The 27,515-nt window shown below is 31.9% G+C and overlaps 1 protein-coding gene across 3 annotated transcripts in view; it reads left to right on the top strand.

Moving 5' to 3' along the window:
* The window catches only part of LOC115891076 (irregular chiasm C-roughest protein-like), a 549,766-nt gene extending 522,251 nt beyond the window's left edge, over window positions 1-27,515 (top strand). For all 3 annotated transcript variants that reach the window (XM_030911476.1, XM_030911478.1, XM_030911475.1), the window contains 4 exons: window positions 6,559-6,852; window positions 18,354-18,473; window positions 20,633-20,892; window positions 26,555-27,515. In XM_030911476.1, the coding sequence (XP_030767336.1) occupies window positions 6,559-6,852; window positions 18,354-18,473; window positions 20,633-20,892; window positions 26,555-27,097 (1,217 nt within the window). In that variant the 3' untranslated portion in view covers window positions 27,098-27,515. The remainder of the gene's footprint in view (window positions 1-6,558; window positions 6,853-18,353; window positions 18,474-20,632; window positions 20,893-26,554) is intronic.

The following is a 27,515-nucleotide window of genomic DNA, read 5'->3' as shown; positions in this document are numbered from 1 at the left end:
TAAAATATACAGGGTGTCCCATATAAAAAATCAAATTTTCTCTTGATAATTCTTAAATTATTAATTTTATAAAAATTATATTTAAACCATGAAAATCTACGTAAAAAGATACAAAAAATACAAAATATTCTATAGCAAAAAAAGTTACAGCAATTTGTTAAAAATGCACATTTTTTAAAAACACCCCGTAACGTAATTCGTGATTATTTGGTACAATAAATTTCATAATATGTATATTTTACATTTGGATTTTTTTTAAACGGCATGTCATAGTTAACTGGCTACTATCGTGATATATTCTGATAAATTACATTTATAAACGATTTATTTCAAAAATGTTTTGTCGCTTTTTTTGATTAATTTTAATTTCACTACTTTGAAGTGGGTTTGAAAATAAAAAAAAGTTCGTAATTGATCTTTTTCATGCGTATACATTTTACATTTTCACCGCAAGTAGCATTTTTTGTATTATATGATTATGAATCTATTTTTATATCCATTTTAACAAGGGATAACATGAGTTGACTTAGGATGTTTTTTCGTTTAATTAATATTAAACATTCCTCAATGATTATTTCAGATTCCACTGTCACACTTACGTGCGACGTCGATGGCAACCCTTTTCCAGATATCACGTGGTATCACGAAGATAAAAAGAAGGTGGTCAGCACCAGTCCGAATTTAACTTTAAAGGTGGAACATAGTACTGCTGGCCGGTACTACTGTAAAGCACACGTTTCCGGTTTTCAGGATATCGGTGCCGAGGCAGCCATTTATTTGAAAGGTACAAAAAATCATCTTACAACATGTTTCTTCTATGTATAAAAGAGGATACTAATTAACACGAACTAAAAAAACACTAATTGTCCATTGCAACTTATAGTGCAATGGACTTAACTTAATATATACTTGGTGTCCCATTTGTCTCATTGCATTCTCATTATTAAATTTTGTAGCGACATCTTAAACTTCTAAATTTTTAGTATTATCAAGGTAAAACTTACATTATTTTTCCAAGCTACAGTCTTAAATAATAAGGTAGAGTACACTGAAAAGTGACTTAATCAAGTAATTATAAAAAAAACACAAAATTAATGAGGCAAGACATTGAACGAAGAGAGTTTTTAAAGAAGCTATTTTATACAGGGTGTCCCAGAAATAAGTGCAAGTATTTTAAGGGGTGGTAGATCTCGATAAATGAAACATATTTTCTCTTTATCATTTTTCAAATAAGTCTAAAATAACGGAGTTATTTTACTTTGAAAATTTCCAAAAAAAAATAATTGTTTCCTAAAATTTTGAGAACCACTGGATTTTTTCTGGATCTTCTTTCTTGTAAATTTAATCTAATACATATGTTGCCATATTATCAAGAAATTATGTTTTTTTATCTAAAAACTAAAAAAAAATCCAAAAAATTTCGAATTTTCAAATATTTTTTTCGTGAAAGAAATCTCATATGCGTGTTTTTGGGGTTGAACTGTACTACCAGTTAAAATACTTGCACTTATTTCTGGGACACCCTGTATATATATGAACAACTGAAAACTCTTCAGTCACAAATAGCGTAGAAATTTTCAACGTTTGGTTTCCTCTTAAAGTAGGGGAAAAATCAATCCAACTGAATTAGGGACTCGCCATTTTTAACAGGCACAAAGGATGTTTTAAGTGTTCACACTACAACACTATACTAACAGGCACCACTAAGTCACGTTTTAAGTGTTCACACTTTAGTATTTAACAAAGTAGCTTACGAGAATATTGTTACTTTTAGCTTTATAACAATTATAAATTAACATGTTGCAAACATCAGAGTCCAAAACACTATGTTTTATCATAATTTTATAAAGTTTACTGTGCCTATTTCAAAAATAGTACGTATATCTATCTATTTAGCCCTCTTCGGTCCATCGTTGGACATATGCGTCCCCCAATCTCTCCCACTCTTCTCTGTTTCTCGCCATGTTCATCCATCTAGTAGACACCAATTGCAGGCATATGTTTCCTCAAATCGTCCGCCCCTCTCTTCTGAGGTCTTCCTCTATTTTTTTTTTATTTTCCCAGGACCTCCAGTATATGATGCATTTGTTCTATCGGTATTTCCTTTGTCTACGAGTAATACTGTGACCTGCAAACTTCCATTTTAATTTTGCTACTTCTCTTCTAACAACCCTTGATTTTGTTTTATTTCTGATCTATTCGTTCCTTTTTCTATCTGCCAGCCTTAAGCTTGATTTTCATGCATCCGTTGTCCGACGATACGATGATACGTTATTAATTTTATTGGTTGAATTTAAAGGCTTCGATTGGTAAACGGTTTCTAACCAATCAAAGTCTTTAAATTCAGCCAATAAAATTAATATCGTATCATCGTACCGTCGGATAACGGATGCATGAAAATTAAGCTTTATACACGTAACATTTGTCTTTCCATTGATCTTGGTGCTTTTGTTACCTTATTTATGTTTGATTTTCTGTCCTGATGGGAAGTGTCCAGGTTTGGGATCAATAACTGAATACAAGGAATATACATTGATTATATACTCTGGTTTTGTGGGGTGTATTTTTTGTTTTTTAATATGTAGCTTAGTTTACCGAATGCTGCAGAAGTGCCCAGGAAAATCTTATTCGTTTCTTTATTTCAGCTGTTTAGTTTTCTGTTTTCAGTTCAATAATTTGTGCCAGATATATATTCTTTAACTTGTTCTAAAAAATAGAACGTATATTTAGTATTATCCCGTATCTTTCAAAATACACGAATTAGTAATAATTATGAAAAATACTCCCTTAATTTTATAACCATTTTTTTCGCTGTCTAGCAGTCCGTTATTTTTGTACAAATTACTAAATCGATAGCATAGCTTTATGTTTAATTCGACTTGATCGTTTGATTGTCACGTTCGTTAAACATACAGGACTATATTAAATATTTCCACGCGAAAAAAAAACAACTCTTTAATTACAGTTCACGTGGCTTTTCGATTAAACACCCTCCGAATAACAAAACGAAGATAAACACGTCAAAGCCGCTATGCTGTCATATTAGACGTCACGCCGCGCTGCACAACAACAGGCATTTCGAATAAGTCGCACACGCGGCGGCGGTACTCCGTTTACCCCTCCATTTCAAAAGCCGCACCTTATAATTATCTAAATTGAGACGAATTTATAATTTTCTTTGTTCGATTCTCTCCTCCTTTTCTTCCGATCCACAGAATAACCAGCCCAATTAATTATTTATTAACCCCCTTGTTGCCATAACAATTTTCTTATTTACGATATTTATAATACCTCTGATTTGTCGTAAATAAACTAAAAAAGTCAGTAGTTATTAAATAAAAAGTTTAAGAAAGACGAATAATACTATACCGGGTGCGTCTCAAAAGTGGCTCACCCCTATAACTTTTTTATTTTTTCAGATAAAAAACGAGATTTGGTATGTTAGTATACACAAATTAGGATTGATTGACGTATTCAATTGTTTTCGGTCACTTCCGGTTTCACCGGAAATGACTACAAGTTTTGATTTTTAAATTACACCCTCGGTATTTTTTTACATTATTCGACAGAAAAAGACACTTTGAAGAGAATGACATCATATGTCAACTTTTGAAATTTTTGCTTAAAATAAAATTGTATTTTAAATTTCAATCTAGAGTGCCATGGTTGTGTTAAAAACACTTATTTTTAATCAAGGAGCCTCCTTTTTTTGTTTAGATATGAGAGGTGAAAGGGGAAACCTGCAACTCGCCTGGGAAAACCTACAAACTGCCAGACGAGTTATGGGATTTTTACCTCACTAAAACCTAACCTACACCTCTGTGCTCTCTCCAGGAACGTTCTTTCCCCGGCGGCACTTTTCGTGAATACTACTTCGCCGGGGCGTTCTTATTATTCGATGTTACTGCTGTCTATTCTTCGTTCGTGGCGCGAAGATCTTTGACTATGGTCTCAGCATACTCCTTTATCTTGTTCCATGCCGATTGACTCTTCAGCATGCAGTTAGTCAAGGAGCCTTGGACAAATAATTCTCATTATCTAATGTTTTTGGAATGGAAAAATAATTTTTTACGAATAATTTGTTACCACACACTTGGTATTTGAGGTATAGAGTATTGATTGGTATAGAGTCAAATTGTCGTTATAAACCACATGTTGCAGTTTCAAATAAACTACATCCGAAAATGTCACAAGTTGACGTATGATATGTCATTCTATTCAGAGTGTCATTTTCTATCGAATAAAGTAACAAAATACCGAGGGTGCCATTTAAAAATCAAAAGTTGTAGTCATTTCCGGTGAAACAGGAAGTGACCGAAAACAATTGAATACGTCAATCAATCCCAATTTATGTCCTACACTAACATACCAAATCGCGATTTTTTATCTAAAAAAATAATAAAGTTATAGGGATGAGCCACTTTTGAGACGCACCCGGTATATGCATGGTGGACGGAATCGACGTCATAGGTCCCCACCCTTGAGAGTTCAGTTTGACGTTAGAAATATATATTTAGAACAATTTTAATAAAAGCTAAAAAAAGATTAAAAAAATTATTAAGTCATATTTGAGTCTACCCTGCATTATATTTTTACATTTCTAAATAAAATTAGAACGGCACTGATAAAACGGAATTTAAGTTAGCCATATTAGGTCCCGATCGTGCTCAACTTGAGTTTTTTGACATGCTCCTGTCTTAATCTCTATATTCAAAGATTTTTAGTACAAAAATAAGGTTTTAGATATAGAAAAAAAAACACAAAGACCCAAGATTTCTCTTGCATTTTTGGTATAAATTATGCATTACAGTTTAATGCTGATACTTCTATTCCTCTTCACAAATTCACTCCAGCTGCTTTTCCTCATAAGTACATATCTAAATATAATGGAATTTTGAATTTCTTCAGTTTAGTTCACATTTTCCCCCAGATGTTTGTTGGGAAAATGCAGCATTTCACCGAATACACCGGTGTTATTGCTTACAAATATGGAAATTGTCGCACATTTACGCTTCAATATTTCCACATGGAAACTGCACATTATTAAATTATGAACGCGCACAGATATATTTACATTTCAATTTAAAAAAATCTCTGTTAAATATAGTGTTAGAAATAATAGTGTTAGAAATAATAGTACTTGAAACCACTGCTAATTCTTTTTACGATTTTTTAATTTTTTTTAATATTCTACAGGGTGGCCCGAACTGTATTCCAGAAACTAAAAAAACTAAATGTATGTCCTAAAATGCTTAGTTTTGGAGATACAGGGTGTAGAAGATTCATTTTTATTTTGATTTTTTTCAAATAATTTCTGAAGTAACGTAAATATTTGGATGAAAATTGGTGAATTGGGAGTTTTTTGACAAAAGAGAAATGTGACTTTCATGACAATATGACTCCTACTTGAGAGGGCGCCATCTACATATTTTTAAATTGTTTGAAGAACAATCATTTTTCGTCCGTACCTGTATAAAACTACTGAGTAAAAAAATATACATTTACGACGTTTTTTACGTAAAAAAGGTCTCTTGGTAAAAATCGCCAGGAATAATGGTTCTCGAGATATTTGGAATCGAAATTATCAATACCTGTCATCATTGACATAAAATAAACAGGTTGACTAAATATTTGTTAGACTGAAATCATAAATTTGAAATATTTTTGTGACAAAAGTTCAGCAAGAACTGTTTTATCATCATTTTTTCCGAAGAAAAATTTATGATTAATTTAAAAAAATAATAAGTTCCCAAATTTATCATTTCAGTCAAATAACTATCATCTACTCAACATTGCTTTTTTTTATTCTAAATATCTTGAGAACGGTTGCTCGTAGCGATTTTTATGACGAGTCATTTTTTACGTAAAAAATCACGGAAATGTATATTTTTTACACTCAGTAGTTTTATACAGGTACGTACGAAAAGTTATTACTCTTCAAACCAGTTTAAAAATATGTAGGTTGCGCCCTCTACAAGTAGGAGACATATTGACATCAAAATCAAATTTCTCATGTCAAAAAACTATACCAGACACGAATTTTCATCTAAATATTGACGTCACTTAAAAAAATTATTGGGAAAAAATCGAAATAAACATGAAAGTTCTACACCCTATGTCTCCGAAAGTAAGCATTTTAGAATATATATTTATACGAACTTTTTTACTTATTTTTATCTGCAGAATATGCTGCCGACGTTTCCTGAATACAGTTCGGACCACCCAGTATACTAAGGGTCGGCATTTCTGGTCTTGGGTGCCGGTTTTCATGTGTACGAAGAGTACGGTCAACACGCTTAGTAAAATAAGATGTACTGAATAAATACTTCGTATTTTTGCTAACTCCGACTTACTAGATTGCCATAACGACTCACTCCTATACATGTAAACGCCGACTTAAAGGTTCGCTTGCCAGCGGGGTATAATGTTAATTGGTATTAATCACAATTTTCAAAATTCATATTTTCCGATTTTAACAATATATTTCATTAATCGATATTAAGTGTTAAAATTACTTAGTACTGCAATCTATAGGTTACTTAAATAAATATTTTCCAGGTCCACCATCAATAGTATCCCACCGAACACAGTTTGGCATCGAAGGTGACAACGTTCGCGTGGAATGCACAGCTTTTTCCATACCAGCTCCTGAGCGCGTAGTATGGACATTTAACGGGAGAGAAGTGGACCTACACGATCAGGATTACTCCATATTGGAAGATCCGCTTCCTGAGGGAATTAAATCTACGTTGATCATCAGAGAGTCGCAAGAACGACACTTCGGAATGTATAACTGTAGCGTCACAAACCCTTATGGAAGTGACGTGGTAGAGATAAGCCTTATGCCCCAAAGTAAGTAATTTCGATTGTTATATTCTTCGTCCAAATCAAATTGAATTTATCCAGTTGCCATTAGTTATTATTTATGGTCAATGTTATGGTAATGTTTTCGTACTCTCACATATGTATTATGCATTAATACTGTATAATTTATTAATTCTAACGTTGACCTCATTATTTTAATTATTACAGAACTACAACTCTATATACAGGGTTGTTCACCACATACGACACGGAATATTGTAGCTAAACAATTAGATTTTTACAAATTGTAAATTTTAGATTCGTTGAAGGACTATTAGAGCTGCAATTTAAAAATATTTTTACAAGTTACAGAGTGTCCCAAATAAATAAAAAATATCAAAGTTGTATTTTTTTAAATGGAACACCCTGTATATTATTATATTTTTAGTTTCTAAGATTAAAATAAAGGTAAATTTGATTAAGGTTTATTACACTTAAACCTTACCGTTTTTGAAATATTTCCCATTCTGTGAAATTGCAATATAAATTTTAAGGCTTCATTTCTCCGAGGGTATCAAAGTTTTTAATACTAAATATTTACTGAAGTTTATTTATTGATCAGTTATTGTGTTGCAATAATAAACATTTTGCTACCTTATACAGAGTGTCTAAATATTTATTTTAAATAATTATTGGCTTTAAACGGCAATGATTTGTTTAATTTAAATGGAACACCCTGTATATTTTATAAGAATCAGATGCACAATTTAATTGTCTATCAAATTGTATTAAACCATTTTTTACCTATCTCTTCCAGCTTCCGTAGAAAATGCATTTTCTTGTAATTTAGAACTCATTTATCAATATACCCATGGAATACTGACATTTTAGATTATTTTTACAGATGTACCAAATTTTTAAAGAGTACAGGTACTAATATTGTCAATATAGTTCGTTTGTTTCATTAAAAAATAAAAAAAACTTTTTAAATATTTGTTAAAGAGGACCAATTAATATGATTCCAGTATTTAAACTACATTAATTGACTGTTTGCGTTGATTAATAATAATTGCCCCGAATACTAAAAAACTGAATTATTTATGTGTATTAGACAGTGTGGTAAAAAAACTAACACCTTAAAAATGATATTTCATTTTTTAACAAATGCTTATTTATAACAACAGAGACGTTCATTTTCATAACTTATTATTATATTGATTTCTGATTCAAATCCACATTTATTTAGAATAATTTATTAACGAACACAATTATGTATGCAATTAATTAGTATTTCGGCGGAAATGCCTGGTGGTATATTTAATTAATGGTATACTCTTCTATAAAGATTTAAATAGTTTTCTTTTTGCATACAAATGGGCTAGTAATATCATCGTTTTACTAAAAACGATAATACTACTAGCCTGTACATTTTGTATATTTGTTGTTTTAAAAACAATCTAAAATGTCAATATTCCATGGGTATATTGATAAATGAGGTCTAAATTATAAGAAAATGCATTTTGAAGAAAAACTTGAAGGGATAGGCAAAAACTTGAAGGGATAGGTAAAAAGTGGTTAATACAATTTGATAGATAATTAAATTGTGCTTCTGATTCTTATAAAATATGCAGGGTATTCCATTTAAATTAAACAAGTTATTGCCGTTTAAAGCTAGTAATTATTTAAAATAAATTTTTAGACACTCTGTATAAGGTGATACAATTTTTATTATTGCAACACAATAACTGATCAATAAATAAACTTCAGTAAATATTTAGTATTAAAAACTTTGATACCCTCGGAGAAATGAAGCCTTAAAATTTATATTGCAATTTTACAAAATTGAAAATATTTCAAAAACGGTAAGGTTTAAGTGTAATAAACCTTAATCAAATTTACCTTTATTTTAATCGTAGAAACTAAAAATACAATAATATACAGGGTGTTCTATTTAAAAAAATACAACTTTGATATTTTTTATTTATTTGGGACACTCTGTATCTTGTAAAAATATTTTTAAATTGTAGCTCTAATAGTCCTTTAACGAACCCAAAACTTACAATTTGTAAAAATCTAATCGTTTAGTTACAATACTCCGTGTCGTATGTGGTGAACAACCCTGTATAAACGTATAATTGGCGAAAATTATCTAATAATTATCTTATTAATTAAAACGAATCAATCAAAGAAACGCGATATAGTATCGTCTTTGTCAATCACGCTAACATTTTAGAATAAGTAGGAGGAGCGCAGGCAGATGATTAGACCGGGCTTTAAAAACCTACGTCTGCGGTAAAAATTTACGTTTTTAATGTAAAAATGATAGCGCGCGTGTCGATTCTTACTTCATCAAGCGATGAATCACTCCCAAACATTCGTGGCGTTTACTTTACATACTACATACATTACTATAGTAAATTTGTAATTTATCCCTCCCTACAAGATCATTTTCAGAAATATTACTTATAATAATAAAATAATTTAGCTCTTCTTGGTTAAGCTGGTTTCGTACGGGTAGTTCAGGCACATTTTTCAATTGAACAATAAGTATTATTATAATACTAATTTGTAGATGTAGTACCTATTTTTTTTCTGTTTCAATCAAAGTCCTACTAGTCATAGGTTCTTGTTATAATATGTATGTATTGTCCATCTCCTAAAATAATGAATAAATATGTATAATTTATATATTTTATCTCTGTTATACAAGGACACATGTTATATGATATATATTTCACATACTACTGCTATGTTAACTATAACTAAATAAAGTAATATTTTAAATATCAAAATAGTAACAATATTTACTTACAAAATAAAGCAGAATTATTCATTCACCATGTTCAAATTGTCTTCTTAATTAAATACATGTTAGGTACTATATTTTAGCAGTATAAGATTATATATATATATATATATATATATATATATATATATATATATATATATATATATATATAGCTACAGGTATCAATTCAGAATTATGGCAGTGCTGAGTATTTAATGAAAAAGTACACTTTTCTTGCTGAAAATTAATAATTATTTATGAGTTATTAATCGTTTAAAAAAACAATACCCACCTACCTGTAGATACATTATATTTAAATATTCTGAAAGTACTCTATTAATATTTGTAAAACTTATTAAAATAATTCAATATCCTCTTGAAAATCAGTTTGATGTATTTTCTTGCAATAAATATCCTGGATGGTAAAAAAACGTAAAACATAAATCTTTACAGGTTAGAAAGAAAAGTACAAAAATGGTCCAAAAACGATTCTTGCTCCCAAGCTAGAATCAAATTTGAACTGTTTTTTCTAGTCCTAGAACCGTCCGCGTTATAACCCGAACATCTAACTTGATCTAATTGAGAATCCAAAAAAGGTCAAAACCAAATCTCGTTTTTTTATCTAAAAAAAATCAAAGTTATAAGAGTGAGCCACTTTTGAGACGCACCCGGTATACGGTGTTCCATTACAAAAAAAAACAACTTTGATGTGTAACTTTTTTACAAAATATTAGAAAAATCCGTATTATTACTTAACGTTGCGTTAATGGAAAGAGTTGAATTCTCTTTGCAGTAATAAAGCCGCAACCTATGTGACGCTAGCGTACTCTCGTCATTTTCCAACTTTGGCGCTTTCGCCAAAGAGCAATTTTCAACATAATGGATAGAAAATAAAAGCTGATTGTAGAATTTTTGGTGCGCTATTACTTTGACCAAATGTATTTTCGAACTTTCCCTTCACAATATTGACAAAGGACCCAATAACTGAAATGAATGCTTTTATACTTTACTCACTAGAAACTCAAAATAAAGAAAAAAATATATACTAAACTAAACAATTTTTATTTTTTTACTTTAGTCAAAAATACACTTGCGTGCATAGAAATCGGTCCAAGGCAAACTTTTGAAGTTAACTATATATTTTTTAGAATATATTTGTCAGATTAAGAAAAAATATATACTGTTTGAAAGACAATTTCATATTCTTTGAAAAGAGTTTAGAGATATTAATTTGTATTTTGGTTTCTTTGAATTAAAATTATTAAATTAATGCATGAAACAAATTATCGTTTTTTATTACTAAGATGTATGCCATTATTTATTTATTGATTGATTGACAATTAACTAAAATAAATTTTCATTAATGGGTATGACCCCCTCTTGCTCTTACAACATCTCTCATACAGTTTGGCATAGATTCAATCAAGTTTGATATTGTTGCTTGCGGTATGTTAAGCCACTCTTCTTATACTGCAACAATGAGCTCTGGGATAGAGGTTGGGGCTCTTTGTCTAGTACGAATCCTTCGTTTTAGCTCATCCCATAAATGTTCTATCGTGTATAAGTATTAATAATATATATTAAGTCTGGACTACATGCTGGCCATTCCATAACCCGAAAACCGACTTCTGAAATGTAATCGTGTACGATTCTTGATGTGTGTGCTCTCGCATTGTCATGCATAAAAGTGAATTCGCTTCCAATGTAGTCGACGTAAGGTACCACATGAACTGCTAAAATCTTCTCAATATACCTAGCACCAGTTAAACCTCCTCTCCCGTACCGACGGTCGTCCCAAAGGATAAAAACTGGGTCGATTCGCGCAGTCATAGAAATTGTACCCCAGATCATGCAGAAACCACCTCCATAAGCAATCCGCTCCTGAATATAGCATTCTGCGGATCGCTCATCTGGCCTCTGGAACACTTTTCTTCTTCGGTCGCTGCCATAGAGGCATATTCTGGTCTCATCTGAGAATAAAGCACATTCCCATTGTTCTACCGTGACCCAATTCAGATGTGACCCAATTCAGATGTTACAGTGGCCAATTCAGATGTTCCGTGCAAAAGGCAGGCGTGTTTGACGATGAGCTGGGGTAAGTTTTGGACCAATTGCGGGTGTTTTGGGGGTCATTCCTTCAATCTTCGTCTTACTGTCCTCTGACTAACAGTCACTCCTCGTGTTTCACGGAGCTGTTGTTGCACCTGAATAGCATTAAGATGCCGATTTCTTAATATTGTTGACACAATAAAGCGGTCATCACGATCCGTTGTATATCTCTTTCCACCAGTTCCAGGTCGCCTACGAAAGGATCAAGTCTCCTCATATCGTTCACACACTCCGCGTGTCATATGCAGTTGCCGAGCTACAGCTCTCTGTTTAAGACCATTTTCCATTAAACCGATTACTTTTGCAACTTTTTTCCGTAATGTATGCATTAAATTGAAACACTAATCAAACAATGAAACACAACAAATCAAACAATGAAAGAACAATGTGCAAATTTCGATTACAAAGTAACAGTAAAGTAGTAATTGCAATATTTGATAAGTTTTTTATTGTTATTGTCACCACAACACAAATGCTTTTCATTTGTTTACCCGTTGCTACGCATATAAACGATAAGTACTTTCGATAAATTTATACTCATATTAAAGCATGTTAAATTGTATTTGAAACAGCTCATATTTTTTTCTTGGTCTGATAAATAGATTCTAAAAGACACAGTTAAAGTCAAAACTTTACAGTAGGCAGATTTCTATGCACGCAAGTTTATATTACATTATTATTTTTAAGTTATTAATAAAATTATGAAATCTGCCAAAAATTACTTTGACTCTTCATATTTAAACTGTGCGGATTATTTCTACGTAATAATTTTCTTCCAATCTTTTTGTTCCGCTGAGTACTCGAAAGAACCATCGTGCCCCCATATTTTAGTAAAAAAGTAAAGTGCGGCAAAGGATTTTAATTTCTAGTGAGATCTCATCAACTAATTGTCTTTCATGTTTAGATATCTACAATATTATTTTCTAATTAGTTTAATGCAATTTATATAATATTGGTGATTGTTTCTATGGGCTTCGAAAAGTATTTAATATTTTTAATTACATTTTTACACTTATAATACCTATATTGTTCTAAAGTCCTTAGACCTTCCATAAACTCTCCTATTCCCAATAGAGTTTATACAGTGTATGATGAATTTGCTGTCTCTCAACTGCCCCTCTACCCCTCTACGTATTTCATTAGCTTTATGGTCAATAATACAAACCAATAAAATGATGACGCTTCACAACTGAACTAATAAAGCAACAAAGTAATTGTCATGGCTGGAAACGACGCCCCATGAAGATCGATCATCTAGGTCACAATTGTACTAATGGATAAAGTATATTTCATTAAAAGTTCAATTAATTACACATATTTTTTGCATATCAAGGAGGCGCTAGACGTAACAGACATTTTTGACGGCGGAAAAAACAGAACTCACCCATTTGCTGTGTTAGAAATGGTTCGGAAAATATATCTATTATAAATTATTAGGATTGTTAAAATACATAAGCTAAGAAACAAGGCCATTTCAAATTTATAATTTATAAAATGTATAATTATTGTCACAATATGTAAGTATACGATACAAAGATTATATTTTGAAAACATTTTGACAATAAATTACTTATAACTCCTACTATAGAGACCGATTGCTATTTCCTGATCTATTATTTTCTAGTTAATTATACTTAACAGTTCGCAACAAAATTACAATAAACGCAATACACTTTCAAGAAACAACAGTTACGAAACTAGCAGTAGGCATCTCCAATGCAAATAACAGTGCGTAAAACACAGGCGCTGCCCGATGTTGGTGTGGTCTCTGCGCCACGAATTTTACTAGACTTACAACGGTTTATCAAAACATAACAATACACTGATATCAATCGCTTACGAAGTTGTATCAACGATGTTTTGAGTGACCGAGTCGCTAATATTTTTCGATTTCGAGCGTAAACAACAGTCTACATTTTTGTTGTAAAGTTATACCTGTTATGGCTAACATATTTTTAGTGCTTATTGTCATTGTCAAAGCGGAGATTGAATTGAGTCGTACGTTGTAATGTAATGCTTTATAACATGATCATTCGCTAGTCAATGCCGGGAAATAATCGGTGAACCGAGCGACATGCGACATTTTTAACGAATCTCTTTGATTGTTACATTACAAGTCAACAGGTAACAAGTTACAAGTACAGATACGACGAACGTCTGTATTCCAAACGTTGTAACGTTTTTGCAACGATTTGAATACAAACGTTACAGCAATTACAAGAAATGTTGAACACATATATCTGAGCATACGAGGCTTTGGGCCTGAAGCTGAACATCGACAAAACTTATATCATGTGCACTGGAACCCCGGAAGATCGCAAAAATGTTGTACAAATCGGAGAAGAACTATTGAAACATGTAGCGGAATTTAATTACCTCGGGAGTTTGATTTCGGAAAAGGCCAATATCGACTCTGAAATGCATCACAGGATTAGCAGCGCCTCAAGAGCATTCTGGAAATTAAAAGACGGGCTTTTCTGCAATCATGACTTGAGCACAAAAACTAAACTTGCAATGTACCGAGCTATGTTATCCTCACCATGTAACATGGAAGCGAAACCTGGGTGCCATACCGCCGACACATGAACGCATTAAACAAGTTGCAACGTCCAAGATACGGGTGGAGTTCCCTTGTACCATCATCCTATGTACGGATGTCCTGTGGACAGGTGTCCCCAGTAGGAATGATTTTTCTTACATATAAAGTGCCCCAGCGTGGATGTAACTTGAGCCCCATGCTGCTTCGTTCCCATCTATAAGCTAGTCAGTAGTTACGGCTGTATCGTTTCATGGTGTCCTCATTCTGGCCCCTTTTGTTGTATTGGATGGCCGAGTACAGAGATGCGAGCCCACCTCACGCTGTTACTGTTTGAAGCAATATTACATAAAGAACAGCTAAGTGTAGATTTAAGTTCTAGTTTTACATTTAACATCTAAAACATTTTCAGTCTTAAACAATAACGTACATCTTAAGTACTATCGTACAGACTATGTTTAGTGGTTAGATTGTTAAGAACATTCATGTCGATTTAATATTTAAAATGTGATTTAGATCTTAGGTTTCATTACATTACGTCTTGTAATGGTATTACTTTCATAGATATTTAGTACAACTCTTAACGCCATTTTTTTTACATATAACGACTATATATTTATGAGAATTCTACAATGTCATGTACCAGCAAAGAACATCATGAAATATAGTCATTAGTTTTAAGTAATATACAACTGTGTTTTCTTTCTCTGTACATGCCTGGCGCCCAATATCTATATTTTTTTGTTTATTGTTATAGATTAGTTTTCTCTCTAGTGAAATACCTTACCCACGACTGCTCTCCGATGAAAAGCTGCCGTTCGCAGTGGTAATGTTTATAAAAAAACGCTACAATATGTATGAATGTATTCCAATCATATTTCTAATAGATAATTATGGTTAGACGTGTTTCTATTAATTGGCGGTGTCAATTTTTAGATCAGACATTTTTCGAAGGCTGAAAAAATACTGGAGCATAGCGAGCCGATCACTGGAAACGCAATTTTCGCGTTTTGACTCTGAACGAAACGTTCCTCGCGAGCAGCGAACAAGCGTTACATTACAGCGCTCGGATCAAGTCAGTCTGCGCCTTAGAAGATTTGTAGGTTGCATAGAGATTAGGCCATATTGATTACAGGTGTATGATTATTCGTTAAAAGCATTCGTTACCATCCGGCATTTACAGAGCACATTGCGAAATAGCATAAAATAAAAACATTTTCAAATAAATATTTGAAAATGATAATAAAACGGTAAAGCAATTTTAAACAAACCTTTGTTATGATACAAATATATTCTGCTTTTTTCCTTCTCCCGGGAATTTTCAAATTCATAGTCTATTAATTATTTAACGACTAATGTTCGTCCATTTTATTTCCCCTGTCTAACCCCTCATCAATGATTCAAAACGGCACATGTATTTCGACCGCCGAATTCCCGTTTTTATTTGCCACTTTTTCCGGCGGGCTTTCCCCATTCCCGGACACAACTGTCTATCGACCCGTTTTATTTTTTATCGAAACATTGTGGACACCAAACAAATAAATAAAGGATTAGGTGGCCCAATCGTTCTTGAATATTGATTCGTGGTCTTTCGTGAATAGTTAACAGATTTTATTTTTTACAATTTATTCACAAAACCAGAATCGAAATAGTAGTTGCATTCGATTATCATATTGCAATTCTGACAGTTCAGTTTTTGAGGTTAAGTGCGTTGCTGCGAGTGTTTTTTTGAACTTTCCAAGACTATTTTTGTGTTTTTATTTGAATATTTGGACTTTCCGAACATGTCTTCGTGTGCTGTAAGTAGTTGTTGCAGTCGACAACGTGTAGAGAGGAAGAAATCCACAGAAAATTGCATGTCACAGGTAAGTGTAAACATAATACAGGACCTGATTAAATTATTTTCGTATTTTCCATTTAACTAGTTATGCGTTTATTAATAACAAATGTTAAGTGTTTCTATATTGACAAAGTGTTTAGTTATTTAATACTTTGTTAGAGGCAATTAAGTAATTAAAACATGCCTCGACTTCTATTCTTGTAAAAAAAATTCTTAACAATAACTGTTATTTTTACTACATATACTTTTTTTGACAGGAAAGAGTATTTTGCTAGGCCAAATTTAAAAGTTTTGTTTTAACTACGGTTTATTTTTCTATTTTTACACTAAGATTTTGTACTTAAACATTTATTTACATTCCTTTTTAGCATCTGCTAGCATATACTATATACAAACTTTATATAGTATAGCTTTAATTTTTAGATAAATATTATAAAATCAACAAAGTAAATTTATTTTTTCTTAACGACTTATATTTATTGATAAACACTTATTATTTTAATAAAATTTTATATCAGAACATTTTAAATTTAGTACGTAGTATATAAATTTTGCTCTCTTTAGAAAATTTTTATCAAATAAATATTATATTAAATCTGATTTTTAGGTTTCAAAAATCCCATCCGTCGAGAAGCTTGGGTGAAGTTTGTGAACAGGAGAAACTGGCAAGCTACATCAGGTAGTGTTCTATGCCCGAAACATTTTTCTGATAGCTGTTTTGACAGAACATCTCAATAAAATATCTCAAATAAATAATCATTTGCTAAGATTTTAATGATTATATATAAATTTTAATGATTATCAAAATGTTAATTATGGTAAATCAGTAATCATGTTTAATTATTTTCCGCTTTTTTTCTATTTTTTTTTAAATGTTAAGGTTATTATTGTTAGATACATCAATAAAAACAAGGCAATTAGTTTAAGACATACTAGCAACAAAACAGTGTTATTTAGTGAGCAATAAAATTTAATTTATTTAATGTGTATTATTTTTTTGTGTTTCCTCCTTAAATATACATAGTATATAGTCATTAAAATTAATCTTGTAATTTATATTTTTGAAAAAATTGTAGGTTTTGTAGTTATTTTGATTAATTAATTTTTTATTTAAAAAAGTTGAGGTCGTTATATTGTGTAAAATAAAATTTTTCAAAGAAGTTTCTGTAATCCGGCCCTGCTAATGCCGCCATATTGGTGCTGGCTTAAGCCACGCCTAGTGTTACCATTTTTCGCAAGCACTTTAAATGCTCATAGCGTCTCCCTGTATATAACCTCATTGGCTGCAGTCTACTGAGGTGTTCACTGAGACAAAAAGAGTTAAAGTTAGTTAGAGTTGAGTTAAAACTAAAGTCCGACCGAGATCTCGGTCTCGGTTACAGTCATTCTCGGCGAAAAATCACGCCGAGATCCAAGGTTGCCACCCGTCCCGATTTTGTCGGGACAGTCCCGATTTTGATCCAAAAGTCCGGCGGCCATTGTGCTTTTATATGAATTACTCGTATATCCTACTAAGTAAAATAAATTTTTTAACTTAAAATTTGTACAAATTTATAAGCTGTTGAAAATGCCATAATGCTATAATTTGTTGAAAAATGTACCAAATCTAATTTGGTGGAAAAACTTTTCATAACTGAAAACGACAGATATTTATATTTTAGTTTAGTTTGTTGTTTGTTTTTCCAGTTTACAGTATATTGTGATATGACTAACGTACTCTATAACTGTAGATATACAAAATAACTCTTATATATTGTATACTTTAGCAATTTTTAAATAACTCTATCAAATGTTACTTTGTGTTATTTACTTTGTTGTTTCTTCTACAATATCTACGGTTTCTGTCCTGTACACATTTTTATACAAAAAAAAATACCTACCAAGGTTGTGTATTTGGGTGTTACAAAAGAAAATTACATACTAGGTCATACTAATCTAAGGCCACATTAGTATAACATTTTTAGTCGTGTATTGCTATTTGCTATTATTATTGCTTTATGTAAACAGTAAAAATATTTATGTACTATTGTAAACATGCATAATTTTCTATAAGTATTATGGCATTTTCAACAGCTTATGTATAAAAAAGAACTATCACCAGTGGATTTTATACACTAATGTATAAAAAAGAACTATTTTTGTCAAAAAGAAATTAATTTGCTGTAAATCATATAATAAAACATAACAATAGTATCCAACACACCCATAAATTCACCATTCCCAACGTAATGTGTTTTGAGGGCATATAATTAAAAAACTTTTTTTTTTGTTTTCAGAGAGCTTTCCGATGTTGATAATCGTCGTGGGTGTCATAGGCGCCATTATTCTGTTAATCATCGTCATAATGATCATTTTTCTCTGTCAGCGGCAGAACAACAAAAAACCACCCTCTGAGAGTAAGTCGCATTCAATTACGTTATAATATTTCCAGCGTTTAACTGCTAATGTTCGAAACAGGGACGGGGTATATATATTTCAAGTTTGCAACAAATAATTTAAATTATTACAGAATTGTGTACAGGGTGTCACATTTTGGTGGGTTTTAGGTTTAGATATCTGTATTTCTACTCATTAATGAGGAACATTAATGAGTAGAAATACAGATATGCGGTTTTCACATTCACAGTATCCCTGCTCATAAATGAGAGGCACTTTTTTATTTCACCAGTGGAATTTTTTTTTAATTTGTTACTTTTTGATTATACATGTTCCTATACCTAAAATAAATGATTTAAGATTTAGTTTTAAAGCGTTTTTGTTTTTTTTTTGCTTTTTAATCAGTAGCCTATGACTTTAAACGTCAAGCGATGGAAAACTATATCTGGCCGTGTCATAATGCCATTAGATACGAGATCTATTTTTATAAATACACTTTATAAAGTTTTAGCAGGCAGTAGGTATTTATAATATAGAAAATTCAAATATTTTATTTTTTGACAGAAGGAAATGAACTGTCTGATGGTCTGACACTTAATGTCAAAGAAAGGTAGACAAAATCAAGAAAAAATACGCTTTAAAACTAAATCTTATATAACTCAAAAACGATCAATTTTAAGTATAGGAACATGTATAATCAAAAAGTAACGAATTGAAAATCATTTTCTCTCATTAAATAAAAAAGTGGGTTTCCATTTGAAAAAAAAATGATTTATGATAATTTTGTAAACTCATAATTCCATGACAGCTACGGCCAATATTATACGACATTCAAACAATTTAGTTTTTGAAATAGATAACCAGATGTCTTCTCTTTATGTCGCAGTGGCTGTAGTAATCAAAAATTTGATGTTTAAGCTATACAATTTTTTTTGAGAGGCAGTTTTTTCCTCCAAAAATTTTAAATATGTTTTTTCTCACAAACGGTTAATATTAGGTATAGAGTGTTTGATATAAAAATTCATAAAATTTTTAAATGAGTATTTAAGTATTTAATCAAAAAGGGAGAACCCATTTAAAATAAAAAAAAAGCTGCTGTTAACTTCCGATATGAAGTGCCACGCCGCCATATTGAAAATATGTTTAATTGATAGATCTCATTGTAAAACAATGATGTGCAAAAGATCTCCGATCTAGATCTTGTAGTTCTCAAGAAACTTCTAATGCAAGCTTAGCCTGGGACACCCTGTATATAAAATACACGAAAATAGGACACCCTGTACTTGTATCATTTTTAAGATATTTAAAACATACCACCTCACCAATCAAATAGTTTTCTGTAAAGGGGGCTACAGACGCTCATGCAACAAGTGTACTTGTGCAAACGTACTTGTACAAGTTTGCATTGACTCCACACAATTCAAGCACACTTGAATAGTTTTAGTCTGGTTTTAGTAGGTAAAAATGGACGAAGAAGACGCGCTAGCTCTTGCGATGTTCGATATTCTGCTTAAACAAAAAGAAAAAAAGAAAACTCGTCGATTTTGATGCAAAAACTGCCTTCTAAATAGGAATATTTATTCGCATACTAATATTTTAAACGAATTGAAGTTTTACCCTGCTAAATATTTGTTCTTAAACTGTTTATTTTTTACCCTCAAATCGCGATTTGCAGTAATTTTTTAATTAAACTTTTACATACAGCCTCTCTTTTATTTTTATTATGATAGTCCTTGGATTTTACTTGCCATAAACAAAGAGATTCTCTATAAATACTAATGAACTCAACCAATACCTCCCGCATACTTTTTTCATGTTCACTAGCCATTTTTATTTATCTTCTAGTAACAAACAAATAAGAACCAAGCAATAAACCTACTAGAATCAACTTCAGGCTTGCGGAAGTTTGATACACACGTTCATGCATACTTGCGCAAATCACTGGTGCATGAAGAAAATTCGTACAAGTCTATGCCACTTGTACAAGTTTGTTCCTACACACGTTCAAAATTCTTATACAAGTACGCTTGCACAAGAACACTTGTCAAGTATGCATGAACGTCTGTAGCCCCCTTAATACTATTGTTGACTTAAGTCTCGATAAAGTTAAGTCCTTCTAGGGTCGAAAAAAAAACATTTGTTCTTATCGTTAAAACTAATGTTTGTTTTTGTTTTTCAGACGCAAATACGATCGAAAAACAATGTAAAGAATCCGACAGAAGCTCGAACATATCCGATTTAAAACTCGATCTGCGAACGGGCTCGTCCAACTCCAACGTGCACTGTGATATGGATTACATTCCTGGAGCCGAATCGGAAACTGGAAGCGAATCCGTTATAACGAGGATAGGAGTGCCATTGGCAGGACCTGTGAGCGTAGCCGGCCAAGAAATCTATAGATATTCCGCGGACTACACTGAACCCAGCTTTCCTCCTAAGGTATAACCTTACTTATGGTTTTCTGTTGTTTCTGTGTTTCGCCCGCAATTGTTATTATTGCGGGACATTACTTTCTTGGTATATTTTGTGACGGTAACAAGAAAATATCTGTAAATATTGTCACTAAATTAACCACCGCAAAAAGATTATTTTTTCTGGTTCGTTTGTCATATGTCAATATTTTTTGTTGCAAAAATACTTTTTAACGGCTCACGTACAAAGCATTTTCAATATAAACCTACATATAACGTACAAAGCATTTTCAATATAAACCTACATATAAAAAAGATGAACCAAGCATGAAATAAGGGTACTATACCGGGTGCATCTTAAAAGTGGCTCACCCCTATAACTTTTTCATTTTTTCAAATAAGAAAACGAGATTTGGTATGGTAGTATATGACATAAATTAGGATTGAATGACGGTATTCAATTGTTTTTAGTTACCTTCCTAAAAACACTAAATCACCACAATACACCAAAACACTTTTACTTTTACACTGGACGCGCGTTTCGCTAACCATGTTAGCATCATCAGCAGATGATTATAAACTAAAGTACAATCTACAAGTTGAGCGTTTATATACTCGCTCAGTGGGCACCGAGTGGGCGTGGCAAAATCTAGCCAACCGAGTCAGAGCCCACTGAGCGTAACAGTTAGATTTCCGCCACTAGAGTAGTAGGAACAAAGAACTTGAAGGAATTGGACCGTTGACTCTGTTCATACTATCTTTACATTTATTAATTCTGATGCTTTCATATGCATGTAATTGCATGTAATTTGAGACTTGTTTAATTAATTTTAAATTATTAAGATCTATACAATGTTCTTTATCAACAATATGTTCGGCAACGCAAGATTTATCCGGTCTACCATATCTTATCTGAGTTAAAGGTTCTTTAAATCTAGTTAATATTGATCTTCTAGTTTGCCCAACATATTTCTGATTAAAATCTTTACAAGAAATTGCATAAATACCCGACCTTTCCAGTGGAGGTGTTTTATCTTTTGGATTACCTAATAATTGTTGTAATTTATTATTAGCACTATACACAAGTTTATAATTGACATTCTTAAAAATTCCTTTTAGACCAATTTTTGCCATTTCAAAAGGTACCAACTCAAAAGTTGTAGTTTGGTAAAACAGGAAGTGACCAAGAACAATTGAATATGTCAATCAATCCTAATTTATGTAGTACCAGTATACTAAGATACCAAATCTCTTTTTTTATATGAAAAAATAAAATAGTTATGGGGGGTGAACCACTTTTGAGACGCACCCGGTATATAAGAACATTGAAATTAAAAAAAAACGCCAATAGTGGGCATTTTTATTATTTTATCAAAAACTGTTCCGTATCTTACCGATATTTTTCAGGAACCGACCAATACCGAATTCCAATGTATAAGAAAAACTCAAGAGATTCTTTTTATAAAGATATTGACAATCAATTAAATTCGACTTTTTTGATTTTTTAACACCTTGTAGATCAAATAGGAAATACTCTAGACCCCATGTTCATATAAAAAAATCTTAAAATCATATGAGGAATCACACCATATATTTTTTTAAACTACCTAAAAAATACCCAGTATAGTAAATTTTAACAGAGGAAGGAAATTTCAGAGAACATTTTTTTTTCTCGTTTAATTTCCTTAAGCGCGTCGCAGATTGACTTATCGCATTAAAACACACCAACTTTTAAGATTTCTTCCACCCCTCGCCTCGTTGTTTACTCAATATTTCAATCTTCGAAAAAATCAAATCCCCTCAATCTTGGCAGGCTTTCGATAGTGAAACCGAAATCGACGGGGATTCGTTTTACTTTCCCCTTTTTTTCTCGATATTTACATAAGACTTGCCGAAGCCGTTTTATTATTTTTATAGACCACAAATTTTGATTTACGCCGAGAATTATGGCGAGCCGATTTTTTAAAGAGAATTTACGAGGGGGAAACTCTAACAGGAGGACTTTGACCCGCGCGTTCCCGGCCGATTATAAATTTATATTTCGCATAACGACTCTACTATATAACGAAGAAACTAAAGTACACGGTATTCCTCGAGTATATTTCCTCTGGGAACGTGTTTCCTTTTTATAATTAATACTACTCGCTTCTTCTCTCATTTTTATGCTATTTCCTTATAAGCTTACTTTACTTGAATTTATATACGTCATATACTCTTAAATGTAAATATATTTATTTGCGGCAGAGAAAAGGCACTATTTTGAGGAACATAATAATTTACAAAAGAAAAAACATTTTTCTGTAAGAAATTAAAGTATTTTAAGTTAATGTGTCCCAGAGAATAGGTACATTAAAGAAATGCTAACTTCATGTTAAAAAATGGAAACAGACGCCACCTGGTGTCGCCTGGCAGTACTAGCTAAATTGAGGGGAATTGGAGGGGCGGGGCTTAAAAGAGGGAAAATTTTTAAAAAAATATTTTTATAAGTATCACTGACTTACTGTTTAAAGTTAATAAACATATTTTTTATTACTTTAATATAATTTAATGTATTAAAAAATATGTCCAATAACTTTACACAGCAAATCAATGATATTATTAAAGACTTATTATTTTCAGAGAAAATTCATAGTAAATAAATTACACATTAGTAAACAATATCATTTATTTTTTAGAGCTGCGATTTATATTACAATAATATTGAAATATATATATTTTTTTAACAATGAAAAAGAATATCCCAGAACCTGAAAAAGAAAGATGATCAATTAATGACTTAAATTAGTTCAAAATACATTTTGCAAATAACTAGTGAATTGGAAAGATAAACATACTATTAAAAAGACATTTTAGTAGTATGTTATCATCTATTTACTGATAATACATAAGTATATAATAGGTAAATAACATGCATAAGGCACTATGATACAACTACCTGTATCATGATAACACACTAATATCACAAAAAATTAATGCTAATTTAAATTCCTTTAATGATCTAATGAAACACTATCAAGCCTCAATGAATGCCATTCCAAAGGCAAAAAAAACTGTTATACCAAATAAATATAAGCTGAATAAAACATAAACCAATCCAACGTGCATAAACAACCAAAAAATGCATCAAAAAATACTTTTATCAGATCATACCCTTGGATATATTATGTATTTTATATATGGCACATCCCGTTCAAAAGTTTACTAACTCAAAATAGAGAATATAGAGAACATTGTCAGGAGAAGTAAAAGAAAATTTAAGTTAAGGCAATATGCTCCTTTTTGCATATTAATGGCCAAATAATATAATGTTGATTTAATAAAATTTTACTGGCATCCTTCTGAGGTATAAATCAGATTAAAAGGACATTGTTTTTGTAATAATTGTTTGTTTTGTAAACATTTTTGAAGACAATACAGTTTTGAACGGGCTGTGCGATATAAACAAGGATCTTACTATTATTTGAGGTTAGAAAGTATTTAAATAATATAAAACATAATCAAAATCATTTTTCATCATAAATTATAGAGGTACTTACGTGTTTTGATATTATTATCAGGAAATAATACGTTTAGTTAAACAGGTACGCTGCCAGGCAAGTTCTATCGGCGGGTCTTTGCAAAAGTTGAAATCTAAAAATACAAAAATACTTTTACATCTTAGTTGTATTTACGAATAAAGTATTTGTGTGTAATTTCTGACTTACCAGTTAACTGAATAATCGCATTAAATACATCCAAATGGTAATTTAATATTGTAAAAAAGCAAAATTGTTTTAAATGACTTGCTAGGACAGCCCGGCCAGCTTCTTTGTTGGCAAAATGGCCGCGGTATCATAATTTAAACAATGTGAGTGACAAAGAAAGCCAATGCCTGGCAGATGTTGCTTTCTTTGTCGTTGGTCCTGGCACATTTAAATTTGACTGTTGCCTGTTTTCCCATACAAGTGACACCCCCGTGATGTGTCCTTTTTGCTGTTAACCTGACCGGGACGTGCTTTGTTTACTTTTATTTCAAATATGAGTTTAAGATACGAGTTATGACTATTGTTAACCTAACCTAACTACCCACTTAGCATTTTTGGACACATTTTAGGCAATGTTTCACATAATCGTGTCTGTTTCTTGACACAAAATGGAAACAGTATGCCACAAAAAAATAAGAAACATTTTCGAAACATATATGTTTTATATAGCTTTATTACATGTTTCCAGTATGGTTGCACTAGCCGTTTCCTAAAATGAGAGTAAATGAGTTTCCTAAAATAGAGGAAATTCTTCGAAACATTTTCTGCAATTTGTGTCCAAGATGTTCCCGTTTTCAGCAGCCACTATTTCGAAATGTGAAGAAACAAAATAAAAAACTAAAATAGTCTGTGTGTGTATTCATGTTGATGGTTGTATTCAAAATGAAAACAACCATCAACAATGTCGACCTCCGCCATAATTTTTTTGTCTTAAGATCTTTGTTTTTAGGTTTTCTCGCACAAAAATGTCTGGCAAAAGCAAATTCATAGTTTAATTTATTAATATACCTTCATATATTTGATGCCCCTTATTATATCATTATTTGTTGGTACAAAATATTTTTGTTTGAATATCAAAATAGCCGTTAAAAACATATTATTTAGTTACATTATATTTTTAGTTAGTAACGTTATCACTAGCCAACATGGCGGTCTTTTAATTAATTATTTTATAAAATTGACATTGGAGTCGGACACAGATCATCTACATTATATCATATCTGTGTCTAAAAGAAGAGAAACTCATGTTTCGAAATTGAATCGACAAAAATGGAAACCTTGCTTCCAAAATATTTCGATTTCGCTATATCTGTGTAGATATTTCGAACTAGTCACCTGTCAACAACACCAATCAAAACTTATGGTCAAAATAATTAAAACACTTTACTTTTAATTTTTTACTTATTAACACAAAAATATATATTCCATTGTGGAAAAAAGAAAAAACGTTTGCTGGTAACATTTTTCTTCAGTCTCCTGTTGGGTACGGGTAGTGACTGTTATTGCATTTATTTCCAAAACAAATTGTCTGTAATGCATAGAATAAATTATTATAAAATTGCATTGCAAACCAAACCAAACCAAAGAAAAAATAATTGTATTTGTACTCACCATAAATATGTCCTTCCTTATGCTTTTTTAATTATAGTACTATAAAAACTTGAAGAATGCAAAAACTGCAGGACAAAATCCAAGCAATAAAGGAAGGTTATGTCCTCATGTTTGACAGAATATCAAATAAATTACGCAAACTTTTCAGGCACAAAACGGGTATCTTTTTAAATGTAAGCCACATCTTTTTTTTAAAAGTTTCGCAAAATTTGCGACACTAAGATCTGTATTGTTATAGCTTATGTAGCGAAACCATATTTTGGTTTCGAAACAAAAAGCGATTTATGTTAAGAATCATATATTATATCAAAAATGTGACAAAATTGTTTCGCAATGTGAGATTTTGTTTCGATTTTGTGTCTAAAAATGCTACTTAGGTAATAAAGTAAATTATGTATGAGATTTGAGATCTTGCTTAGTAGATATGATAAATAGGAATACGGAACAAAAAAAATCTTAAAATGTAGATTAATCTTTTTAAAAAAACGGTTACTCTTTTACTAATACGTGCCCTTCTTTACAACACCCAATTAAAAACGCCCTTTTCAATTTCAGGACGGTCAAAACAACAACGGCTACGTTCCGTACGTAGACTACTCGAGAGACTACAATCCGCCGGTCATGCAGCCACCCATATCCACGTCGTTGGGCAGCGAAAGTCTCCAATCCACCCGTCTCCAACTCAACTCCCTCCAAAACCACCAAATCGGCGGCAACGGCGCCAACACGTTGCCCCTCAACGATCTATCGGACCTACACATGGCGCAGTCCAACGGATCCATCCCCGGGATCGATCCTAGGTTCAGCGCTACGTACGGCAATCCCTACCTGCGTAATCCCAGCGTGGGGCTTCCTACGCCCAACACGGCGAACCCGGTGGCCACGCCAGCGCCGCCGCCTTATAGTCGCGAGAATTCGCGTTTGGCGATATCCAGTAGTGGCATGATAACGGCCAGCGCGAACCCCGTAAACACTGTGGTGGCGAACGGTGCCAACGGTGGCGTGCCTCAAGTAACGAGACTGCCCAGTTCGCCCACCAGTCAATACATAGTACCTAGTTCGACGATAAAACGCGGAACTTTGGCCACGCACGTGTAATATTTAGTGTAAAAAGACCTAAGGATGAACAATAGAGACGTAGTTACTACCAATAACACAGCCGAAAGGTTTCGGTGCTTGGAATTTTTAATGTTTGTAAATGTTCTTAGATAATGTTAGACCGCTGAATTCAAATAATCTATCAAATATACTTTCACAGCTGCACCATGTTTTCTGTATTATTTCTTGAACTAAATGTTTTTAGATGACTACTCTGATCTTATTCAGAATAAATAATATCTAAGACATTAAAATAAGTCATTTTTCGGCCATATTTTATTATGCGAAAGAATCAACTTATAAGCCAAACAAAAAATCGCCATTACACAAAAACTATAAAAAAATAACATATTATATATTTAAAGTAAAGTTCTCTGTATTTAAGATCCTTGAGCATCAATTTTACATAAAAGTAATA

This window comes from Sitophilus oryzae, unplaced genomic scaffold, assembly GCF_002938485.1.
Source record: "Sitophilus oryzae breed Bouriz unplaced genomic scaffold, Soryzae_2.0 scaffold_965_pilon_pilon, whole genome shotgun sequence".
Lineage (NCBI taxonomy): Eukaryota > Metazoa > Arthropoda > Insecta > Coleoptera > Curculionidae > Sitophilus > Sitophilus oryzae.
The sequence above is the reverse complement of the archived record's forward strand: the minus strand, read 5'-3'. Positions and strand labels throughout refer to the sequence as shown.